Source organism: Rhea americana, unplaced genomic scaffold (genome assembly GCF_003343005.1).
Source record: "Rhea americana isolate MKP2758 unplaced genomic scaffold, rheAme1 scaffold_147, whole genome shotgun sequence".
Taxonomy (NCBI): domain Eukaryota; kingdom Metazoa; phylum Chordata; class Aves; order Rheiformes; family Rheidae; genus Rhea; species Rhea americana.
Genome location: NW_028185561.1, coordinates 1,124,166 through 1,141,875, shown reverse-complemented (window position 1 = coordinate 1,141,875; position 17,710 = coordinate 1,124,166). Strand labels below are relative to the sequence as shown.

General features: G+C 39.8%; 1 protein-coding gene across 2 annotated transcripts in view; it reads left to right on the top strand.

The window, feature by feature from the left end:
• Positions 1–17,710, top strand: part of ME1 (malic enzyme 1) — a 194,956-nt gene that overhangs the window by 160,600 nt on the left and 16,646 nt on the right. For both annotated transcript variants that reach the window (XM_085299198.1, XM_085299197.1), the window contains 2 exons: positions 4,085–4,182; positions 7,045–7,158. In XM_085299198.1, the coding sequence (XP_085155324.1) occupies positions 4,085–4,182; positions 7,045–7,158 (212 nt within the window). The remainder of the gene's footprint in view (positions 1–4,084; positions 4,183–7,044; positions 7,159–17,710) is intronic.

Genomic DNA, 17,710 nt, shown 5'->3' with positions numbered 1-17,710 from the left:
TGGAAATGGCCTTAAAATGCTGCTTTCTGAGGCAGCTTTCTTTTTCAGGAGACCAGATCGGTGGTCTGAGGAATAAGATGTTATGCAGCCTTCCTCTTCCTCTCCTCCAAACACAGCTGGGTAACATTAAATAGAAGAAAGCGCTTGGCATCCAAAAGATGGGATTTTGCTGAAGGTTACGAGGGTTGTTTGGTAGAGTACCAAGGGAAATTTAGAACACAGTCTAACTTCTTTATTTCTTCATTTTTGGCCATTGCCGATTTGGCACTTGCCAGAGGAAGACTTAATTTCATCTGGGAAAGGAAGAAGCTAACTCCTTGGATATTGTGGTGTCGTTGTTCCTGAAGCAATGTCTCAGAGGAACCATTTTTTTTGGAAATGTGGGAGAAGAGAGTAAATGATCTCAGCTCTCCGAGGAAGTAATAAAAAGAGCAAAAATGACAACTTTGTATGGTCTAAACATTAAGTGGGCTAAGGACAAGGTGTCCTCTATTTCCGATGATGGAAGGGAAAACTCTTAATCAAAAGCATGTAACAAACTCTTTTTTTTAGTCCTTGTGTCACTTGCTTTTGAACTGCTCAGATAGATCTACTTTAAAAAATGAATCCATGAGGGTCTTTCTATCTTTAAAATATATTCTTAAATTTTACAAAAGGTTACGTTGTATTAAAGAACATAATCGTTTATCAAACTCAGAAGATCCAGTGTATAAGCAACTTATGCAAACCCAACTTTCAACACCCAGTTGATGTATTTTAAGCAGATGATTTTGTAGAGTCACTTGAGGCATGTTTAAGAATCTTAATGAGCTTTAGATTTGTAGAAAATACATGTCTCTCATGTATTTTAAAACAGCGGTGTGTGCATATAATGACTGGAAACATGCGTAATATCTTTTCCACAGTGCGATTGCTATATTCTTAAGCAACTTTTAAGGAGTACGCTTACTTTCTCATGGCTTCCAAGCTCCAGTTTGATTAGATTGTTGTATTTTTCTTTAGCAAACAAAATCCGTTACAAAAATCAGATTGTCAATGTATGCTCATTTATGTTGTGCATTTGCTGTGAGGTGCTGGGTGCCCACAAGTTTCACTGGGTTTATTAACTTGGTTATGAGTGCATATTTTTAACAATCTTTAGTCTGAAAGTTGTCAGGCTTCTTGCTTCTAGCTTTGGCTTAATGTTTCTTTCTACAGTGCCTTTCTGTTTTGCAGAGAAATACAAGGAGGTTTAGTAAATGGGGTGTAATGCTAAGAATCAGCTCGCTTAACTCTAATTAGATTCCAGTTCTCTCTAGTTATAATTATTAAAAAAAAAAAAAAAAAAAAAAAAAAAAGTGCCTCTGCCACAGCAGATTCTCTGTAGCCTGGAGGCATGGGGATGCAGAAGCCCTGCTCTTCAGACCAGTTTTATTGCTAGAAGCTTATACTTGCCAATTTTCTAAAAATAACAGAAGATATAGAATTGCTGAAGTTTTCTGCAGACACACTAAATTAGCTCCTCGTTGATTGCTTTTAAAGAGACGATACATAAAGCAGTATCTTCTAAAGGATTTGGATGACTCTTCTCTACGTATTTTTTTCTCTGTCTGTGTGGATTTCTGATAGCTGAGCATCWGATCCTCAGGAGCCTGGGACAGCTTTAGTCAGTGATGTCAGTATATTAAGAGTGTACTTTTACTTTGTGTATTTCTGTGTGCCAAGAGTATAAAGAGGGTCTGGGTTCAAACCAGTACACATTTCTTAATACTTGTATTCTTTCAGTTCCTTAGCTGTAAGTATTTGAAGCTCATGTACTCTGTGTGCCTGCAATATAAATATCTATTTTAAATGTCTCTTTGAGCACAATATAGAGATTACTGCTACCTGACTTTTAAAATTTATTTGGCTTGTGGAAAAGCTGGCCTGTAAATAGCAAATGTGCATCATTGAGGGTTATCTATTTCACACTTTTTCTGAAGAAAAAATCAGTAACAGTATGGTTTTTCACCTCAAAAGCAACTAGTTGACTTATAGACAATTTCAGTTAGTGCTGAGGCACTCAGAGTCCTAGATCCAGCAGATCTCTTCCTTGTAAGCTATCTCTGGCTTCTCAAAGTCATATATAGCATCACCTTTGGTATCCTTGAGTTAGTCAATGCTGTCACTGCCTAAGGAGGGAAGGATTTGGTTCTCATTCCCAGAACTTTGTAAGAGGGAAACTTCAGGGCCCTTGTTCATCCCCCTGCAGCTCTCTCTGAATCAAGTGGGCATCCTAAATCTTCACGGACTGTTGAAACCCATTTTTTCCCTTTCAGTTCTTTTTCATCAGTGGCTGATACCTCTTTTCACTACTGATGAAATCAGTTTTTCAGAATCTCTTCTAAAAAGACACACGTAGCAAAATACTTAGGCTGGCATCGTCTGCCTCACTACCACACCCCCTCCAGATACAGGACGCCTTTATAGGTTCTGCAAACTTGCTGATAGCTCTAGCACTTTCTCAGGTGTTTTTTTCAGGATTTAATGGATCCAAATTCCTTGCAGGAACAAGGAATTTAGGGTTTTTTGCCCACACTGTGCCTGGACTTTAGTAGCAATGATAATCTATGAAAAAGGTAAACCTGTTACCTGAAGTTGGTGTCCAGGAAGAAAGGTCTTCGCTCTTCCAATAGGCTTTGTCAGGAAGAAGGAACAGTTGGGTTGAACAGCCAGCTATCAGGTGCTAGGACTAAGTACAACTTTCTTCAGCATGACAGAAGGTGACAGCTGGGCTCAACAGTGGTAAGGATTCAGCTGCAGTGTTGTGTATGGATGTGGGTGCTGTTCCAACCTTACCATTCTTTGAATTCTATGAAGATGAAATGAGTGAATAAAGTCTAGAAGAGAGAAATTAATGGTAATTGCTTTAGGAAAACTCARCCTTCTGAAGGCACGGAAGAGTTGGAATTGCTGCACTTAAGAAGAGGGGGTTGGGACACCTGTAGTCTTCAAGTAAAAAAGACAGAATGGAATAGGTTGCCTGAGGAGGAGTACTCACAGGAGTACTCTAAACAAGATACTAGGAACGAGTTAGACAACGATCTGTCAGAAATAAGATATGGATGATTCTGCATTTATGCACAAGTTTGGGTTAGATGACTCCTTGAGGGCTCTTTACTGCCCTACTTTTTATTACTAAGATTTTTTCATGATTAGAGCCAAATTCTTTCCATTCAAAGACAGACAGATACCTCATTCTTTGTGGTCTTAATATGGAGAAGATCGACCTCCGCAAGCTAAATCGTAAAACTAAATGTAAGCTTTTCCCCTGTGGAGTAACTCAAAGATAATTTAAAAGGTACTTCTAGTGTTTTAGATGCTAAGAAACCAAAATAAAACAAGTTTTTGTGTTGGAATTTGCCTTTTCTTTTCTCCTATTTCATCCATGCTTGGATTTGCATCTGCACTGAGGATCAGTCACACATTTCATCATGTGTAGCTTTTTAGTTTTCTTTCTTAAAGGCTGACTTCTGTGCTCTAACAGCTGTAGTATCTTTTCCAACATGAAGTTTTATGTGGGGTTCCTAGAAATGGTGGATCCTCTCTTTGAAACTGTTACTCTATTCCACTGTGTGTTTATTTGTTTATTTATGATCTTACAAGATTTTCCTTTCTCAAGAGCTCCCAAGAGCTGTCAGTCACCTTCAGTAGGATCAGTGCAGATATCTATTTGGAGAATAAGCCCATTCTTAGTTTTCAGTACCTGGAGTCCTTCAAAATACTTCTATCTGGGCTGTCCCATTTTTTCCTTCTGCAAAAGACCTTATCTTGAATACTTGTAATAGTTTGATTGCACTGGCCATTATGCCAGTGCATATAGAATTAATCAATCAATCGTATTTTATTTAATGTTACTCTGAAGGTATTCCCACTTACATTTTTTCATAAAAAACAAAGTAAAGCAAACTCTAGTTGAAACAAATGTTTCTTTATTAGCCTAAGTGTTTGTATCTTTTAGCTAAAGATACAATTATTGATGAAATTATGAAATTATTTAATGCTTTTAAACTAATGCTTTTTAATTATTTCAAGACTAATCAAAGATACTCATTCTTTATTTCAGGAACTGCATCTGTAGCTGTTGCAGGTCTTCTTGCAGCTCTGCGTATCACTAAGAACAAGTTATCGGATCACACAGTGTTATTTCAGGGAGCTGGAGAGGTATGTGTTTTATACTTAAGGAAAAAATTTCCCAAGAAGACTTTTCATAGAATCAGTAAGGTTGGAAGGGACCTSTGGAGATCATCTAGTCCAACCTCACTGCTCAGCAGAGGCACCTAGACCATGGTAGACAGGGTTGCATCCAGGCGGGCCTTGAAGATCTCCGGAGAAGAAGACTCCACAACCTCTCCGGGCAACCTGTTCCAGTGCTCTGTCACTCCCACAGGGAAGAAATTCCCCCTCACGGTCAGGCAGAACTTCCTGTGGTTCAGTTTCTGCCCATTGCCTCTTGTCCTGTCACACGGGACAACTGAAAAGAGTTTGGCCCCATCCCCTTGACACCRACACCCTCCCTTCAGGTACTTATACACACTGATAAGATCCCCCCTCAGTCTTCTCTTCCCCAGGCTGAAGAGGCCCAGCTCTCGCAGCCTTTCCTTATAGGGGAGATGCTCCAGCCCTCTGATCATCTTCGTAGCCCTCCGGTGGCCTCTCTCCCGTAGCTCCATGTCTCTCTTGTMSTGGGGAGCCCAGAACTGGACACASTACTTGAGATGAGGCCTCCCCAGGGCTGAGTAGAGGGGCAGGATCACCTCCCTTGACCTGCTGGCAACAGTCTTCCCAATGCACCCCAGGAGACCATTGGCCTTCTTGGCCACAAGGGCACATTGCTGGCTCATGGTCAATTTGTCATCCATCCGCACTGCCAGGTCTTTCTCTGCAGAGCTGCTCTCCAGCAGGTCAGCCCCCAGCCTGTTCTGGTGCCTATGGTTATTTTTCCCTAGGTGCAGGACTCTGCACTTGCCCTTGTTGAACCTCAGGAGGTTCCTCTCCACCCAACTCTCCAGCCTGTCCAGGTCTCTCTGAATGGCAGCACAGCCCTCAGGTGTGTCAGCCACWCCTYCCAGCTTGGTATCATCYGCAAACTTGCTGAGGAGGCACTCTGTCCCTTCGTCCAGGTCATTGATGAAGAAGTTGAACAGGATGGGAGCCAGTGCTGAGCCCTGGGGGATGCCACTAGCCACAGGCCTCCAACTAGACTCCACACCAATGATGACAACCCTCTGAGCTCTGCCTTTCAGCCAGTTCTCAAACCACCTCCCTGTTCACTCGTCTGACCCACACTTCCTGAGCTTTTCTTAATATTTAATCAAGCTGTATGTATCCCATTCACAAGAAGATTAAGTGGTACAATGATCATTAACTGCTGAAAGTTAGTTCTTAATTCAAATGTAAACTTAGGAAAAAATCTCTAGATCATCTGCTCAAGGCTTATATTTTTCAGAAGACATTTTGAGGAGGTCTGTTCTCTTTTTAAAACTTCAAATCTTTTCAGCTGTAAATCATCAAACTAGTCTCAATATAAACAATCACACAAACATTTTTGGTAAGATGAAGAAACATATTGGGTCACCAGAGAGTGATTAAGTAAAATATTCTTACAAATGTCTGTGTTACTTAATAAGATGCTGTTCCCCTTTGATTTCTCATCACTACTAGAGTTTTTCAGTATCCTGAAGATCAAGTTCTCAGGATCTTCCATTTCTGAAGAGTTTTATGCACATGATTTTTGATATCATTGTTGCAGTACAAAATAACCTAAGTTACTGTGAGCTACTGTTTCTAAACTTCATAGAAGTGAAGGTCACACCTACCTACAGTACCATTAACTTTTACCTATTGTATGTGGTCTGCTCCCCTCCGCGGGCTTCTGAAAAAGTTCATGGTCACCAAGCCCCCTTCTGGGTACACTATGCTGCCCTAGCTTTGTGTAGTCCTGATTTTTTAAATTTGATTCTATACGTGATACTACTGAGATCAGGTCTGTAGTCTGCGGAAAGACCTGCATCCATGTCTGGCATGTGTCAAAGCTTTTCACATCAAGACTGTCCATTGCTCTGAAATTTGTTTCCCTGTTTTTTCTCCATGTTCAACAGAGATGAATCCGTAGTCTAATAYTTTTTTTTTCTGTTAACATTGTCAATATACTTGTTACTGCAAAGAGGTAATGGTAGGTATCACCCCTGTCATGGGAGCTTATGCTGAATAAAACTATGTATTTCTTAACTGTTAGGCAGGAAAGGGGGAATTTCATTTTATTGTCAGGGAAACTGAATAATGAATAGCAAGAATCAGAAGCAACTCGTAAATATTTATATTGAATTAGGAATCAGAATTGCTCAGTACTCTGTTGGCTCACTCTGTTGCCTGTTTTTCAATCTATGCATGTATGACATGATCTGTTTGCTGAAATATTATAAAATCTGGTAGGAATGATAGATATTTCAGCAAAATATTGGTAAGTGAATTTTTTCTTGTCCCTGCTTTCACCAGGAGCACAGCCAAATCAATCTAGAGTTACAAAACATATGAATAGTAGGTAAAAGGACACTTATGCTCTTGATGGATATTTTAAAGAAAGATTGGGAGCAAGACTTATTTTAGGACTGTTTTTTACTTTCTGGGATGCAGAGCACAGTTTCCTTTGGTTTAAATTGCCAAAAAATCTGATGAACAAAATTAAAATTCAAAGGAGAAAAATACTTAACTTATTCTCACATGATTATGTAGAATAAGTGTTAATTTTAACAATTTATGTTAGAGTTTGTTTCTTATGCTGTCTGTATTATACATGCCATCTTAGGATGTGTTGTTTCTCTCTGGCTTTTAACTACTAAATGGTAGTTCTTGTTCCCTAGTATTTACTTTATGAAAAAATAATTAGTTTTATTTTTAAATAAAGTTAAGAAACTTGTATAAAATAATGGGTAAATGAATCCAATGAGGAGGAGATTGCTTTCATTTTTGAGTTTTGTAGGTTACTTTTCTTCTCTCTCTCTTTTTTTTTTTTTTTTCCTTCAGGCTGCACTAGGGATAGCAAACCTCGTTGTTATGGCTATGGAGAAAGAAGGGATATCTAAAGATGTGGCTATCAAAAGGATATGGATGGTTGACTCAAAGGGATTAGTAGTAAAGGTAATACAATTTTCTCATTTCTCTACATATTATGATAGTTATTTGCAGACTGTATACAGGGGCAAGAACATATTTTTTGTTTGCTTATATTAATGCAATTCTATCTCTTGATGTAGCAAGCTGCTTTGCTTTTCTAAGTGCATTAGATCAAAGACTGAAAGTTATTTCAGTGGGAGCACGATTATACTGGGAGTTCCTGCACCATTTTTATTAGGGATGGTCATATAAAGAGATTTTTTTTTTAGCAGTTTATTTAAAAAATACGTAAGGAAAGAAATGTTCAACCTGTGGATTTTGTATGTCCCCTGTAAATATAACTGTTGTTTGTTAGCACAGTCTTGGGTAAAGATGTATATATGCTATTAGGATAACATTCAAGGGTGTTTTTAAAAGGGAATAAGAATATTTTTTGAAAAKAATATTTTCCTGGTGTTGCAAAAATGTCATCCTTCTGTGAGAACGGAGATATATTGCATCAAATAGCTTCTGTGAACAGTGACACAGCTCATGTTGCAGATGCTGTGGTCTGCAGTGCTATCAACACAGGTCAGAATTTGAAGCTGCTGAGAGACTTAATCAGTCACCCTTACCTCATTCCTTCCATGTGCCAAAACAAAGAAACATATGTATTCCAAGTGCCAAAATAAAGAAACTGRTGTGTTTTAAAAGGTGGTTATGCATTTAATAGTTTGTGAGCTACTTGAAAGAAATGCATGAGAGCCCAGTTGGCTTTGGATTTTTACCTAGCATTTTGTTGATATTGTTTCTGCTCGCCTCTGTTGGTGAAGAAAGGCTTAGGCTGACTCATGTGCCATGTTCTTCTTTAGCTTTCTAGTATTTAGGATATTTTGTAATTCGTGTACCCTTGCGTCAGGAGCTGATTGCATTCTGTGTAACCTCCAAGGTCATCTGTGTTGGTTTATTAAACTGCATCACAGCACTGTTCACTCCCGCTGTTACAGGGAAAGTAGTAAGATCATGGATGCTGAGGTGGGAGATGTCATAAAGGGGACATCCCTTGCCAGAGAGCACAAAAATAGTCTGATCAGGTGCAGAAGAATGCTGCTAGTTCCTACTTAAGTAAGATACACGTTTCCCCCCCCCCCCTTGTTGTTTTTAAATGAATGTTTTTAATGCATTTTGCTTTTCATCTAACAACCTCAAAGTGCTTTGGGTCCAAACATGGATGAGCAAAGGCCTGTGTATCTTCAGTGGTTGATGAAATCTACAGGTTGACAGAAAAGAATGATTTGTTACACAATTTCCTCCACCTTAGAGACTGGGTAAATGACTGTAAAATAATATAATTGGACTAAAATCACTTTCTGGTGGTGTTAAAGAAACCAAATGACGTGGAGGATGGAAGTATAGGAACTTAACAGCTCTAAAGCTGTAAAACAGGTCTCAGTTGCATGTCTGCCTGCTAAGGTGGTTGAGCAGCCTTTCTTCCCCAATACTCATTTCCTCTGGCTGCTTATTTGACACCTCTTGCTGCTGCTGCTAATTTGCTAGCGAGCTGAGAAAGCAASTTGTTGCTATTGGTACACAGCAACTCATTCTCTTGTACAGTTTCGAAATCTGTGGTGGCTTCAGTGACTGTATCCTTTCCTCACCACCTTTGAGCTTTGGCATGCTCAAGTATTTCTGTTGTCCAGGGCCAAAAGCAATCAGTGTCTCCCACGGTCTGCAATTCCTTTCTGTTCAGTTGCTGATTCTTCTTGGTGGGATTTTCTTTTGTATTTTGTCCAAAAAGCAGTCCAGTGAAATTCATGTCCTGCCTGGAGTGYGTTTGTGAACTGTTAGTGATGGCCAGACATAACAGCTGCCTGAGATAGATCAGTGTTGACCACAGCTTGGCTTGCTGGCAAATTTGTGTCCAGATGTTGGCATGAACAGTCAGAGCCTTGAGTGCACATTGCAAGTTGTGCCTGGTTATCCTGGGAGGCCTAGCAGCACGAGTCGCCAAGTCTGGCCACCCGGAGGCACATGAAGATGTGTGGGCATGTCCTCCTGCAGCTTATGGCACTGCATGACCTTCAGAAGAGCCAGCTGCAGTGAGAAGGTAGTAATATTTCACTGTGTGGCCAGAGCTGGACATAAGGAAGCTAGTCTTTGGTCTAGGGCTTTGTAAGTCTTCTCTTGGTTTTCTTCTGTAGTAAATGTTCAAAAAAATATCAAAAAAAAAAAAAAAGAGAGAAAAGTATAGCTTAAGCCTCTTGAAGTTTGTAATATATCTGCTGGAAAGTCATACTTAAAACATGTAAATAGTTAAACTGTTCCTGGACCTCTGGTTACTTTCCCCAGCCTGTCTGAGAGGCAACGCCATTTGTAGGTGTACTTAAGAAATTACTTGGGTTTGGGTGATCACGGGAATGTGCTACAAGAGTAGCATGATGTTACAAACTCTTAGAAATGAGATAAGCACAAGGAATAAGATTTGAGAGAAAACTGGACGATAGGAAGAATTCTCTTATTAGAAGTCTTTCCATTGCAAAGAAAAGATTCATCAAACCAAAGCCTTGCTCCCCTGTTAAAGTTTTCTTGGATAAACTAACCTGGCTTTTATTTCTTGCTACTAAGGAGGTGTATCAAAGGAAACCCAGGCAATGAGAGTCCATTAAAATTTGCCCTGTCAAAAGCTACCTGATCAAAACAGTTTTAGTTGAGGTGTGGAGATCCTTCCAGTCCTAGAAATATTTGGATCTATTGCTTTGGCAGGCTGAGAAAAAATGGAATCTCTGCAACTCCTACGCAGCAATTCCTCTGTCCAAATAAACCAATTTTTACAACATTTTAATTCCCTTTTGTTCTTTGATCAATAATGTTGCAATGCATGTTTACAGATTTAACCATTGTTTCTCCTTTCATTTACTCTACATAGTTTTTCAACCAGTGCGAACGAAAGAAAAATGACCTTGAAGCACTGTTGACCTGAGTGTGAGCAGTTTCTCCCTCCCTCCCTCCCTCCCGAAGCTGCCACGAAGTCACTTATCAGGCTTTTATGGCAGATTTTTCCTTTGTGGCTTTTAAATTTTTCAAGTGCAGCTGTGTTTTCATTTTCTGGGGGGAATGGAGGGTTTTTTTGCCCTGGGAATCATTTTTCTTCATTAAACTGAGTTTGATGACCAGTTTTTCTGCTATGTTGTGGTGAAAGGGCTTGTGATGAAGATTATGTTTACTGCACTGTCTATAGTTTAATTCTCTGTTCTGGAGACCTTACAATGTTGTTTATATTTAAGAGTTTTTTAAAAATCTGTTCGTTATGCTTTATACACCTTTTGAAACTACATTTTTCCCAAACAGGATGGGGAAGAGATGCAGATCGTAATAGTATTAGAATTTTGTCACTTGAACAGTATGAATTTACTCTTTGAAGTAGATATCACCCCTCTTGAAATATCTATTTAGGTATACCAGTGCCTTTGCACTGAAGTTTTAATGTTTGATTAAATTACACTTTTTAATTTGCTTTTGCAGTCTTGTATACTTGGAAACTATGTGTAAGCAGTTGGGACTGTTTTTAACTCTGAATTTTGTCATAGGAACTGCTTGAGGAATGCATTTGACTGTATGAATACACTAATGGTTAAGGTCTCCCACATTCCTCCTCTTTCCCATGCTGCCACTGTTAGCATTTTTTCTGTTAATCACACAAGTATACTTAAATGTGCCCTGTGTGGTGAATGCTTTTTGTGTCTTCTTTTAAAGCTGTCATTGTGATGTGCAGCTGTATTAGTAGCCAGATCTTCACCCATGGACTCCAAAGACAGTAAACTCCTTTGTATCAAGTAGCTGACAAGGCAAAAAGTGAGAAACAGTATTAGGATGTTCATTAGTAGAGGCTGACCCTGCCAAAAAATGAGAAATGAGCTTCTACCATTGTTGGCATACTCTAGTAATATATTGCAAAACTTTGTTTCTTTAAACAGCAGTTATCAAGAATAGGGTAAGGTGATGGGCAAGATAGCTCTTGAACTGCTCAGAGACATCATGCAAATAATAAAGCATTTTGATATTTAAAGAGGCTCAGTAGACCCCCTGATCCCCCRATGATGGATGGTAAGCTGACGACAGTGTTCCTTGACTGCCAGTTTGCTTCTCCTTGGTGAAGTTTACCCAGAAGTTGCAAGAAAACGTAAGATTTTTGTATACCACATAAGCTCTTAGACTCTAATGGGATTCCTACGTGCTTAATTTTGAGGAGTATTTCAAATTGGGACAATGTTACTTCTGATGGCTTTGTACTCCAGGTTTGCTAACACAGCACAATCATTACTTTGTCTAATCAAATACCTTGTGTTTAAACATCCATTAGATGTGTGATCTTCTCCCCTATAAGACTTAATACCATTTGGGTGAAACCCAAACTGAATAAAAATACCAGTTGAGGTCAGATAGTTTTAGGCCTCAGAGTATGAAATTTTGTAACARGAGGAGCACTGGACAGCAAGAGGTTACCAGTTCTTATGGTCCTGATTAGTTAGATTGGAGATTCCCAGATAATCCTGTATGTTATTTTCTAAAATGTTTTCATGGGAATGTGAACTACCATCCTCTTCCTCCTCCCCCCACTGGAAGTCCTCTGGCAATCTGATCTGGAAAAGTTGCTCCTAACCAATTACCTGGCCTTGGACACGACCCTGATTCAAGTCCGTAGTCTGATCAAAGTTGGATACAAGGTTCAGGCTTTGCTTAGAGAATTATGAAGAGCGGAGAGGACATTTGAGATGATACCAGAATGTCAGTGTCATGTGCATGTGGGTGCTCCCATTACAGCCAACAGAGCTCTTCTATAATGCACGAAGAAGCCTATATTGCTCACGGTATCCGATATCTTAGTGCCAAACTGAATCCCACCCTGGCTGCCTTATTGTTGCTGAATGTGTTTATATGCTCCCAACCCATTTTAGGAATTACCACTTTTAAAATAATGCTTGGATTTCATTCTAGGTACTGATTTGATAAAGGGTTTTAATCTTTATATACTGCTTAATGTCACGTTATTCTAACGTCAAAATAATGTCAGTTATTTTGACTCTTTACTTTTGACCTTGGTGAGGTTGGTTATGGCCAACTGCAACTGTCTGTGGCTTTTTGAGCCCAAAGCCTCCATTTTATCTTAGCAAAGGTTGTCTTGGCTATCTCAGAGTCATCAAAGTTCCTTGAAATATTTTCTGCCTTGTTTTGCTAATGTGCTATGCCAGTGAAGCAATCCTTTCTTTTGCTTGTCAGTTAATCCTGTGTCTGGTCTTGAATTAATCTGTGCAGTATCATCTTGCATTTATCTTGCTCTATATTAAATATAAAGTTTGCAGAGAGAAATACTCTGTCTTTGAATGCTTATGGTGTTACTTAGACTGAAAGAATAGTATAGAAAACAGTTGACAGGTATGATAAGATAGGGCAAAAAGGTGACTGGTGTGGTATTGGCAGGTCACATCCATGCTGTCCTCTCTAAAAGTGACACAGCCAAAAGTCTGGGTTTTAAATTCATTCGGTTAACATGTAACTCCTTCCTCTTGGACACGACATACATTAGATGTACTGATGAGATGATGACCTAATTTGAGTGGTATATCTTTTTCTGTTATTGAAATGAATGATCATTTTGCTCCATTTTGTTCCTGCTGTTCTGTGGCTTCATAACKTCCCCTGTTTTTCCGATCTTATCTTGTTGAAATAGTTGTATTTATAAACTTTTTCCTGCTTGTTATCTGTGTTTGCTTATATACATGGGAAGTGTATTTTAAACACATGACAGGACTTAACTATAACAACCATAATCTTCCAATAATGTGTTTTTAAGTTGACACTGGAAAAACATTACCTAAATCTTATGTTTTACTACTGATCATTATGACATTATCTGCTCAAAATGTTATGTTTTTTTCACACAATTGGCAGCAAAATATTTATTAACTCTGTGTCCAAGTTCCCATGTCCATTTATATGGTCTGAATCTGCTCTCTTCACCCTTAGATACATGTGTTGAGTGAAAGACTGGGAATTAGGACCCTGCTATGGGGGCCTGGAGGGTTTGGTTTGGTTTTAGTTTTTGGTTTTTAATTCCTGAACAAGAGTGCCTGTCACCTGCAAGCCTTTTGGCTTCAGTAACGTGTGAGTTCATTTCTTCACCTGTTCTTTTTAACATTTTGTGACTTCTCATAAGCTGTAGAAGGCAGCCTGGCAGTCCTTCCGGCACGCTCTCTGCGTGTCTCAGAGCCAGGCTTGTCCCTTCCCGTTGGTGCTCCTTGGGGAGCACCCAGAGGCATCCCTCAACTCTCAGTCGGGCCTCCAGCCGCTGCCTCCAGTCCTCCCAGAAGTTTACCAATGCCTTTAGACCATGGATTTGCGAGCAGCAATAAATAAATAAATAAATAAATAAAATAAATAAAAAGGCAGCCCTGTAGAGATTATCTCCCAACACAGAGTTTTTCCAACAACAGTTCTTCCGTGACTTTTACCTGCATGTGTTTTTTCTTCCTTTTTGTGTGATGCTTTGACAACTCTATTTTTCGGTTTGTGTTGCTTTTAACTCTGCAGTAAGGAGCRCATAGGAAACAAATAAAGTAAAAACACTTGCAGTTGGAAGTACCCTCCTTACTAATGAACTGCTTTGCCTTTGGTCCACAGTGCTCTTATTTTTTGTGGTTCTCATCTCTTCAGTATTTAAGAACCTTGGGTGTATTTATGAATTTATCTGAGTACTGATCTCTGGTCTCTTGTTTAAATAAGCCGCGGTTGACACAGTTGAATGAAGGCAAACATTTATATAAATAGATTTGTGCCCCCGTGGTTCTGAGATGGGCCAAGCGCCAGTGCTATGTCTGATGTAGGACAGCGCAGGCATTAGATGCTTCCGAGGTGGTGGCAAGAGCTACTCCTGGAGAGCCTCCAGCCATGGCCCTGTGGCCGTGCTCTCAGGTCAGCACGGGCACCTGCCACAACCCCAGGGCAACCAGCTCACGCTGGCCAGGCCTTTTGACTTCCAATTGTAGTATTTATAAGATCTGCCACCTATTTTCTAATGTCTTGTATAGAGGTCTGCTGTGCAGTCTGGACTCCTGTTTTTACAGCTGTTTTCTATGAGTTTTCTTGGGGTTTTATTGATGGGTCAGTTTTGTTTTGTTATCTGACCTTCAACTTGGTTCTGTAATATGATGCTATAAGTTTCTGTGGAAATTGTGGTGTACATTTACTTAAAGCCTGATCCTAGTATTTCTTTCCTGTGTTATGCACTTTATCGTCAATGAAATGTCTAAAAATTGTTATCAGTTCAAATCAGAAGCACAATTTTTCATAAAACTATTAACTACTGAGTCCTGCACTACTTTTGCCCCTTGAATTGAAAGGTCCTGGCATCTGAGTATCTATGTCTTGGTATTAATGTGACCCTTTCTTATCCATTAGGGAGTATAGATGTTTCAGAACTGCCAAGATCTTTCATGCATAATGTCACCATCGGAGAATGCTGCTTTTGTCTCTGTATCGCCGTGCTTCATCTGCTGACTTAACACAGTCCACATTGTAACTCATGTGCTAATAAAGAATTTAGCTCATATTACTTTACATCTGAGATACCACTGTGGCTACTAATATAGCAACATATCTGTTTTCAGGTTGCTTTGTTCTCTTTTGTTCAGATTCAAAATCTCCAGTAGGTTTCTTGGTACAAAATGATACCATGCTGGAGATGTTTTTTTTTTCCCTCCGATAAGTCATATGTGACATTTTCATTGTCTTTGAAAACTTAAATTTTATTAATTTTTTTGATACTTTTTGCCTTCAACATTCTTGTGAAGGTACATTCTGTAGTTTGCTATCTAGGCAGCCCTAGTATCACTAAAGATGCTATGGTTGCCTTCCTAGTATTTTAACTGGTCTTTTTTTTTCAAACATCTAGCAAATTGCCTATTCTGTGAAAGTTAAGAAAATGATATGAAAATGCATGGTGATGAGAAAAATTATACAATGAAATATTGCCCTTTTTTAAAAAAAAATAAACCAGAAACTTTGGCATGCTGTTGTCAAGTCTGAAGAGTGAGTCCATCAAGCACAAATGCTTGACCTGAAAAAATACATTGGAAAGTTAGAGTAGGAAGGGTATATAACCTCTTTTTCCAGCTTTGCCTTCCTTCTACTGAATGGTTTTGTTCTTCYATCTGAGTAGCTGTACAGGTATGAGAGTGAGAGTCTGTTAGTTCATCTGTTGATTTCAAAGGGAAAAGACTTTCTGCTTGGGTTTTGGGAGTGCTACCTGATGCAGGGACGCTGCTTGTTGTGCATCACATCATACTGTTAAGACAACTTAAGACAAGTGCGGTCTGACCTAGGTGAATCTTCGTATTGCTGTTTGAACAGAGGAATAACATCCTCTGATAGGAACTTCTGAAAAAAAAAACTCCCCTGCTGTGTGGGGGGCACTGAAGTGCTTCCCCAGAACGGTGAGAATGCATTAGGCTTGGCATACTGAAAGGGATGCATCTTCCGATCACTGTTTTTCCAAACCCTTTTCCTGAAGGAGTGAATGTTTTAATAATGCTAAAAGAGCAAGACAGTGGACTTAGAAGACAGCTACAAATGTGACTGAAGATGGTGTTTGCACATAAAAGACTCAGTGCTACATACTCAGGACACAAGGATTATTAGAATTCTTCTTCAGTATATTTTAAATTTTACCTTTTCACATTAGAAGAAGAAGGGAAGTGTCGATGAGCTTTATGCCATGTCAGTGTGTTAGAGTCCTGAAGACACAGGCAGTGCAGAGCAGAGCAGCTCCGGATTTATGTTGCTTTTGGATGATCCTCTACAGCTCATTTCTAGCAGCAGATAACCAGAGTACAAAAGCAAGCTAAGCCAGGGCTGGAAAAGCAAATGTCTTAAGATCAATCCTATGCTACTAGAAAATCTTTTTAGTTAGAGACATGCTACACTGAGAGCTCCCCCACTGTTACATCTCTCTGGTGTCAGGAGGAGAGAATATGGGAAATTTAGCAATTCAGGACTGAGACCCTGGAGTTCTGGCTCCATCTGTTCTCTTTTCTGTGGTGACTGATAAAACCTTGGTGAATTCTCATTTTGGCTATAACCTTTCAGAGGAGGACATTTGGGAGCTTTTACTAGATGGACTGGGAACCCCCTCATTTGAGGTTAAGCACACGCAGAGCTGAGCTCTTCCTTCTTCCCCGGCTGGCAGGGYGCTGAAGGCAGCTCACAGGGCTCTTACCATGGCATCTCTGTTTTGTGGAGACCAGAACTTAAAAGTTTGCCAGCTTGAGGAGAAAAAAAATACTGTCTAAAATGCTGTCCTCTAAATTATTGGAGTTGTGTAACCAAATCAGTCAGCTGATCTTGAAATCTCAGTCACAGTTTTAAGGGGGTTTTATGTAGCTCCTTTAGGACCACGGAATTAATGATTAAAATCATTTTTTTTTAGTAGTCTATTTAAAAAAGTAAAAAATCTCTCCAGACTATAGGATTTCTTTTACAGTCATTTTCCAAGCAAAAATCTGTATGTATATAACTGTTGTTATTTTTGTTAAGCCACAGAACTGAATATTTCATTCTTAGTTAATATACTAGAAAAATATTTACTTGGAGACRTGATTCATTCTGACTAATGGGATCAAGCTAATTCAGACCAAAGCTGGAATGAAGAAAAAAGCTTTATTTTTTTTTATTTATTTTTTTTAAGAATGGTAGAGTGCCCTGTGTGATGTTAAGAGAGGGAAGAAGTGAACCTGAGCTCAAGCTGACCCATCTGCCTAGCACAACTTACTTCACTAGTTTCTGTAGCYGGTGGCTCCTGAAGGGCTGTCGCGGCTCACGTCCAACCTGCTTTCTGCCTSGGTGGCTATTGAGACACCAACGGGCGACGCAGGCAGGCGGGGAGTGAGGTCTCCACCGCAGCTGTGCGAAAGCTTCCTCCGGGGCCGGCTCCACCGTCGTGCCCGTTTCAGCAAACCGGCCAATTCTAGCAAGGGCAAGTGGTTTTTATTATAATATTTTCAAGTGTTTCTAGCTGCCAGCTTTTGGTTTGAAAATAACAAATGCATTTGTCCTTTGGTGACTAAAAAAAAAAAACCCCAAACCAAATAAACCTTCATTCCCCCCCCCCCCCCCGAATATATTAAGGGAAATTCCTGTTTTAAACCGAGATGCATCCAAGATGTGTGTGTAGGCTGTGGTGCCATCTGCTGAAGTACTGGAAAACAGCAGCCTTCAAAGCCGTGTTGACAGTGGCATGATTCCAGCATGAACGTGCCACAAATTGGTAGTGTTGAGGCATCCTCCGGAGGCTGAGGATTTTACATTTTACCCCTGAAGGAAACCAGGTGCTTGTGTCAGAGTACTTCTGTGGTAATAGCTGTGAGAGAACACTTAAGATCCACATAAGTGCATGGTGAAATAACCCTCCTAATTTGAAATCTCTGCACTTTGGTCACGTAATAAATCTCTAGAGGAAGCGAAGCCTATGGAAACTCCTTGTAGGCAGGGGTGAGTCATGAGGAGCTGCCATCCTGTGAGACAGAGCAGCTCAGCGAGTCCAGAC